Source organism: Meleagris gallopavo, chromosome 15, assembly GCF_000146605.3.
Source record: "Meleagris gallopavo isolate NT-WF06-2002-E0010 breed Aviagen turkey brand Nicholas breeding stock chromosome 15, Turkey_5.1, whole genome shotgun sequence".
Classification (NCBI taxonomy): domain Eukaryota; kingdom Metazoa; phylum Chordata; class Aves; order Galliformes; family Phasianidae; genus Meleagris; species Meleagris gallopavo.
This window is the reverse complement of record NC_015025.2, coordinates 14,101,050-14,108,549: the sequence shown is the minus strand read 5'-3', so window position 1 is coordinate 14,108,549 and position 7,500 is coordinate 14,101,050. Positions and strand designations below refer to the sequence as shown.

General features: G+C 44.7%; 2 protein-coding genes across 3 annotated transcripts in view; both read left to right on the top strand.

Moving 5' to 3' along the window:
* The window catches only part of LOC100546110 (glutamate receptor 1-like), a 17,023-nt gene extending 9,523 nt beyond the window's left edge, over positions 1-7,500 (top strand). For both annotated transcript variants that reach the window (XM_010719161.2, XM_010719162.2), the window contains exons 4-5: positions 2,851-2,985; positions 4,799-7,500. In XM_010719161.2, coding sequence (XP_010717463.1) covers positions 2,851-2,985; positions 4,799-4,987 — 324 coding nt within the window. In that variant the 3' untranslated portion in view covers positions 4,988-7,500. The remainder of the gene's footprint in view (positions 1-2,850; positions 2,986-4,798) is intronic.
* Positions 7,343-7,500, top strand: part of LOC100545183 (glutamate receptor 1) — a 20,538-nt gene continuing 20,380 nt past the window's right edge. The window contains exon 1 of the mRNA XM_019620480.2: positions 7,343-7,354. Within this exon, the coding sequence (XP_019476025.2) occupies positions 7,343-7,354 (12 nt within the window). The remainder of the gene's footprint in view (positions 7,355-7,500) is intronic.

The window sequence follows — 7,500 nt, the reverse complement described above, 5'->3', positions numbered from 1 at the left end:
TGAGCTCCAGCTCTTGCCCCAGTAAGGGTGGCCCAGCACTTGGTGTAAACACTCTCAGTACGCTGCCAGCAGGTACTGGGGGTGCAGGGCACAAAAAGGGAGCAGCCCTAGTGTGAAACAGGGGAAATCTGGCCTTCATGACTTTCAGCCAAGGAGGATAAATAATTGCTCACAAGACATGGTGCCACATTGGAGAGGAACAGACGGGAAGGTGCCTGGTTGCTGTGGCAACAAGGCCGCTCTTTCAGAAAGCTGGGTTTTTCTTTCTCTTTTCACTTGCCAATCTTACCCCCACGTCAGCATTCTGCCATGCAGGAGACAAGTGGTGACATTTTTACACTCCCACTGACAAGCTGGTGGTGATGGGCAGCTCCACAGGAGAGCAGCTGGTGTCAGAGCCCGAGCAAAGAGGAGGGGGGTCCTCTCAGGCAGTTAGCATAATTTAGGACCTTAGTAATTAGGAGTGCTGCTAGGGCTGGAGAAGGAACAAAACAGCAAACAGAGCCTCAGTGTGGTGTGTACCGTCTCCTGCCCTTTGTGTGCATCTGGTCCTGCAGCTGATGGAAGCAACAACATGCTGCTCCCACCCAGAGAACCTCTCTGTATGTCCTGCTGGGAGAGGAGAACAAACAGATAGAAAAAGGAGAGGATGAGCAAAAAGTCAAGGAATGATTTCACTTCCCAGGCCTGCACTGGAAGAAAGCTTATCGTGGTGGTAGAAGAGAAACATAGCTGTTCTTTCCATCCCAGCAAGTCTGCCCATTGCTGTTCCTCACTGGGCTTTCCTTGGCTTCTCTACTGCTGGGAGAGAAGACTCAGTTCAACCAAATCATCCAAGTAGTAGTGGTGGTAATGGTAATAATTATGCCGCTGCAAAGCAAATGGAGGTACCTCACAGCAGGCCTAAAATTAGTTGTGTGAAATACTGGTGAAGTCAACTGCTTTGGTCCATTTTCTCTCATTTACCAGTCAGTTTGGTGTGACATCAGGAAGAAAGTGGACGTGAAGAACTAGCCTACTCTGGCTGCCAGACCTTCCTACCCTTACATCTGGTTGAGAATGTCTCCATTTGGACCATGACTCACAAACTGGAGGTGGGATTGCAAGAATATTGTGGCCAGCAAAACTTCAAACTCGTATTCTCATGAAGCCTGGTTTTCCAAGGATGTATGGCTGAAATCAAAGACCCGTGACCCATGTGGTCCCCCTGATGGCCAGTTATGCTGGTACTTTATTTGAGAGGGAGCACTAAAGCATTTTTTCTTCTCTAAAGCTTTTTCACGAAGCTTGAAGATCCTTCATATCTTGAACATCTCCACCCCTCTATCCAATCAAGCTGGAAGTATGGGTTGAAAATTATTATTAAGACAGACAAATAGGCAACTCTGCCTCCTTCTCTGTCCCATCTTTCCCCCTAAGCACATGCTAATCAGCCACTTTTCATTAAGGAACCAGGATTAAAGATTAGGATGTCAAGGAGGGCAGTCCACCTCCAGGGGCTTTGTCCCTCTCAAGCTGGTGCAGCCCCTCAAGTCTGGCTTTGAAGAGGCAGAATACATAATGTGTTGTAACCCAGTTTTCTCAGAGTAATTGCTCTGCTTTTCCAAATCTTTGCTTAAAAAAAACTCCGTAAATTTTTCTGCTGGTGCTTAAAAGTTTTTTCCTAGTAATCAGCACAGAGATAGCTGAACAAAAGTACAGTCAAGCCTGGGAGAAAAAAAAAATACATGAAGGCAGATTATAAGAGACCAGATATATTACTCTTCAAATACAGAAAACTGCAGAAATTAGGAGGATATTTGCAGAAATCTCTCATAAGAGAGAGCACAGAAGAAGCATCGACAAGATTGCAAACTGACTGGTGTATGATCATTACATAATAAAGGAACCAAAGCTGTCCACCAGTGGAGACCATCACACCTGCGGCATTGTAACACAGGAGGCTCACAGGGGGCTCAGCAACAGGCTCAGAATGGAAGGTTTGAGTCCTAGCACTGCCCAGAGTGATCCTAATGTCCCAAATCCACCTGGTCAGCATGGACCACACTTTGAGAGTGGCACTGAGTGACGTCTGGTTTGGATGTGGGGAGTCAGTTTCCCTGCTGATGAAATGAGTCATTCTGAGACTCACCTCTTCCCCAGAGAGCCATTTAGGCATTGTAAAATCAGAACACAAATGCTGGCTGTGAGTAGCAGTCCATTAATAGCTCTATTTATTGCAAACCAAATAATTAGCTTAGACACGCATCAGCAGCTCTTGATTGCATATGAAATAACTGTCTTATTACACGGAAGTGAAATGTGTTTATGGGGATGGCTCAGGTGTCACCTCAACCTCAATATTAGAGAGGAAAGGAATAAAATTAAAAAAAGAAAACCCAGCCATTTCGATGTGTTGCTCAGCAACAGAATTTGCGGGGGAAACAATCTAGGAATGAAGGAATGAGCATTTCCAAGAGAACAGGTTATTTCAGGCAAGACAGGGACAAGCAAATGTCACACAGGCAGAGAACTTTTTTCCTCCTTTAATCAATAATTTAAACCAGACATTTTGGGTGAATAAGCATTCAAGTTAGATAATTGAAAAACGGCGATCCCAAACCTTTACAAAAAGTCACACTGCTGAGAAAATGTTTATTTGTTTGTGTGAAGAAAACGTTAGATTTACTAGACACCGAATTAAAAATTGAAAACGTTCTTAGAAATGTCACGTACACACTTAAAGAGGGAGATGATGTAATGCCAACGTTGTTCTATTGTACAGCATCTCTACCAGAACAATCTCATATTAATTTTGTTGTTCTCTTTCCCACGTGCCCTCCCCACCCTCCCTTCTCCTTTCTCTTCCAGGACAAGACGAGCGCTCTGAGTCTCAGCAATGTGGCGGGGGTTTTCTATATCCTCATCGGTGGGCTCGGACTAGCCATGCTGGTTGCCTTAATCGAGTTTTGTTACAAGTCCAGAAGTGAATCAAAGCGGATGAAGGTGGCAACCCATTCCCAGGCCTTTCACACCTTCTCTCTGACACCACCCTGGCTCCAAAGCTGCCTTCAGAGACGGATGCAGCCCAGAACATGGGTGGAAGAAAAGACATAGGGATAATGAAGTGATCTTATTACTTGACTTGCTAGAAAGAAATAGGAGCACCAAAGGAAGCTAAGAGAGGATAAATGAGTCCTAACCCATGAGCTGATGCAAGATCAGACATGTGGCATAATACTCATTCAAAGTCCAGATATAGAGTGAAATCATAGCACAAATGGTAACAGGAACACATTGCCATTCCTTAAAGCAGGCTATGGCAATGTGTGTGCAGCATGGATGAAGTGTGTTGGAGTTGGTGTGATACAGCCTTTCCTGCAGTAAAAAAAATCCCCCAACTCAAGCAGTTAACAGCAAGATAGAACTGGGGTAGTGTAGTAATGAATCAGATCCTGTTGTTCCCTCTGCTGGCATCCTGTTGGCACTATTTGCAGGTAGGCAAATAGCAGTGACAGATGCTCAGAGCATTTGCCAGATTTCTAGCCTCGAACCCTGGTTGGACAACTTTCTCCCAGATAGGTACCCTGGGTAGGTGAAGTGGGGTCTCCAAAGAATTATGGGTTTTCAGAAGGACAAACTGTGCTCTGATGTCTCCTGAAAGGTCTTTTTCTCTGTTCTGTCATGGTCTAGCAGCAGAGTACTTCCTAAGGCCTGAGAGATTTGTTTCAGTCCTAATTCCTGGTGTGCCTAAATTTGTGTCCTGTCAAGAGGGATTAGATTTGAGAGCCTTGGGAATGCACATTTAATGCAGCATCTGTGGAACAAGTACTTCTTGACTCAGATGACTAGCAGAGGTGATCCCTTACACGGATACCATTGTGCAGAAGGGTGCAGCAGGATCTGAGCTGTAACAGTAACACATCCAGTTTTTACTTTGCATGAGCATGGAAGTGAGTATGTAATAGGAAGCATGCATCAGGTTTCATAAAATTTAGGGAGATTTTCACTTCCCTGGGCACTGAAACTTACCCAGAATCAAAAAGAAAATAAGCAATCATTCCTTTGGGCTTTATGTCACCGTTTCACAATGTGCTTAACACTTTGTCAGCAATAATAACATTTCTCATTCACTGAAAATGTGCAATAACTCTTTTTGACATTCAGATTCAGGAAATTCCAAGGCAGTGAGAGCACAAGGACAAGAAAAAGTGTAAAAAATGAAAATAGCCATAAATGCAAAGAAACCAAAAGAACTTTATCTCTTGGTTTAAGAATTCTAAGAAACTAGATTCCTTAGATCTTGTAAAACAAATGCTGTGGACAGTATCTGGAACAGGAAGATGACAATTAGTTTCCTGAATTAGGTTTGCATTTCCTAGCTATCTCAGTTATCTCTGTAGACAAAAACAAAGGCACATGTTCAGTTTCTTGCATGTGGAAAGTTAAACATATGCTTGCAGTGAGTCAGAGCCCATCATACGTAACAGTACAGGAGTAGTAATAGCATATATATGGGAGAAAGTGCACAGTACCTCTGAGCAGATCCAGTGTGATTGTTCCGTTGTTGTAGAGTTTGGATAGTTTTTGCACATGGCACATTTGCTTTATACTCCAAATTATTGAAGAAGCATTTAATTTTGAATGTAGAAAAGGTGTGAATTAACAGAGAAGGCGCAGAAGGCACATGCAGAAAGTGAGAGTGAATGAAGGCAGGGAAGGAGAGAACAGTGATAGAAGCACAACACAATTTCTTTGTATTGTAATTTCTCCAACATTGCTAAGGACAGGGGGAGACCCCCCCGTCTTTCCTAAAAAGGGTTTTTGTTTAATCCCACAGCAATCAATCAACGAAGCCATACGGACATCAACCCTTCCCAGGCCGGCTGCAGCAGGAGGCAGTGGAGAAAACGGACGTGTGGTCAGCCACGATTTCCCTAAATCCATGCAGACGATCCCGTGCATGAGCCACAGCACTGGCATGTCCCTGGGAGCCACGGGATTATAATTGGCCTTTTGACCCAATTGCCTGGGTGAGAGCAGGGACAGCCCAACTCCACCCCCTCCAGAGCCAAAAACAAACCCAAAACCAACAAGACAAATGACGATGACAGAAGGGACAATTGGATGGATCTTCTCGAGGAAATCAAATCTATTTCCCTTTTTCTTTTGCAAACAGATCCACCGGCAGGAGAACAGAAACAGGTCTGTACTGCAATAAGGAGAGCATAATGAGATTTAACAGACTCGTGAACCATCCCTGATCAAAGAACCACTGGAACACTAATGAGGACTATGCCATTTTGTTTTAACTTGGTTGTTAATAAGTCTTAGTGTGTGCAATATATACATTTTTTCTTACTAATTCCTGTGGTGTCAGGGTAACATCAGTCCTTTCCCCTTTCCCTGCTCAGCCCTTTAATCTGGTTTAGTTTGGGATGCAAACCGTAACATCTGAGCTACTAACAGCAAAAAGAAATTCCGATGAATGACAAGTTGAACTCCCAGCAGGGTGTCAACATCAACCCCTTTTGTCTATCGTGATTTCTGTTGTGAAATGGGTGTGGAGTTATTGCAACAAGGCAGACAGAGCTGCGAATGGCTCTCCCTGCAACAGGAAGGACTCAACGCAAGAAGAAACTGAAAAAGAATATGAGGCTGTCTTACAGAAGCGAAGATATGAGTGAGTTTGGAAACCCCAGGTAACCTGATGATAAAGTGTTAATTCTTCCAGAGATGGTGAGTGGCAGTCCAAGAGAAGAATTATGTGCCTGGAGAGGAGAGCATCATGCATGGCGTATTAGAGCAGGTGGCTGGTCTAAGATCATGGTAGCTGCTGTTTATGGAAGAGAGAAGATAAATGCAGTATTCCCCTTACATGCCACTCTCCTGCCTAGGATACTGGGGGCTAATAAGCAATTGTGAACCCTTTCTTCATTGCTTAGCTTCTGTGTATGCTCCCTTTTTGGTGGTCACATAAGGGAACCACCTTGAGCCGGGAATATCATCTCAAGACATCCAGTTCTAGATGGCTGCCTATTAACCAGTAAAACACACTAGAAGTCATGGGGCTGCAATGGGAATAACCCAGCCTTTTTGCTCTGAAATCCCTTTATGGCCATTTTTCTAATGGAAAGGGACATATTTTAGACAGTTGGCCAGAATGGCTTTCTGGAAGGAACTGTTGAAGCAAACATAAAGGAGATCCTATAAGAGCTTCATTCAAGCATTCATGACATATGATTGCATCAGAGCTGGTCAAACTCAACCTTCCTGTAAAGCTGTGGCCTGTTCTCTCGTTACAATGCCAAACGTAGCAGATCCCCACTCGTGTATCCTTAGCGAGGGGAAAGCATCCCCAAGCCAGAAAAGCAGATTGCTGACACAAAACTCGGTATTGCAGAAACCCATGCTGATGGACAGGCAGCTGGGAGCCCAGCTACAGGAATCAAAGGGACAAGGATGGTTTTCCAGAACCACACAAAAGATTCATTCTGTGAATCTTTGGCATGGACACTTCCCATCCTGGTGGGTGTGAGATGCTTCCCCAAAAGTGAAGAATCACTACGGGAGTATCTAGAGCACGAGAAGATTTGCAGGGCAGGGACCACAGTGAAGCCACCCAGCCTTGTCCCATCACCGATGGCACATAAAGTTCAAAACTTCTCTCACTCAGCAAATATCTGCCCGGGGACTGAGCTGCTATCGGAGCATTTTGAACTGCTTTTTTCTCTCTCTTTTTTTCTTTTTTTTTTCCCTTCCTGCAACGTAGCAAGTGAGGAGCAGAAAAGGAAGAGATGCAACTGAAGACGAAGTTATACAGGCAAATGACTGGCACAAGTTTATGAGGAGGATTGGCCCATACAGCTGTCCATAGGGCTGGAAACTGCCTGAACACCGGTTTCCATTAGTGTACTCTGTAGAGCAATACGTTTACCACCTTTAACACCAGCCTGGTCCAAAGCATCTGTTCCATCTACCTGCTTGTCTTGCAACGCTTTGGACACCAGCAAGTCAAAGAATCAAGGTCTGAAGCTCAGGCACAGCATGTCTTGTGCCACTGTGTTTTCCTCTCTCTGCTGCTGGAAACCCTTGTGGTCTTCACCTCTCATCACCAAACATGAGTTCTGTCATCAGCTCTCCAAACACCTCTACAAGTCACTCTGTGTTGATTATCACTATTTTTAGCCCACTTTCCTTAACTTTAACTTCAGTTCTATGTAAGCACTAACATGGTCGGAGCAATCCTTCACACTAGCCTGCTTCCATGTACAAAGCTCTCGGAGTCATTTGCTGTCTCAGATCTTGCCACATCCCAGAGAAGGCTGCCAAGCCCTTCAGTGCTCTGTCCTCCTCCGAAGACATGATCACCATGGTGGCAGGTCACAGGGAGCCCAGCTGGGCACGCAGACATCGATGGCATTGTGGGAAGCAGTGCACCTGTGCCAGGACTGACTACCTGTGACATGAAGATGTGGGATGCGGTTTTCAAAGGCTTTTGATCAGTGATGGGGTTAAAAA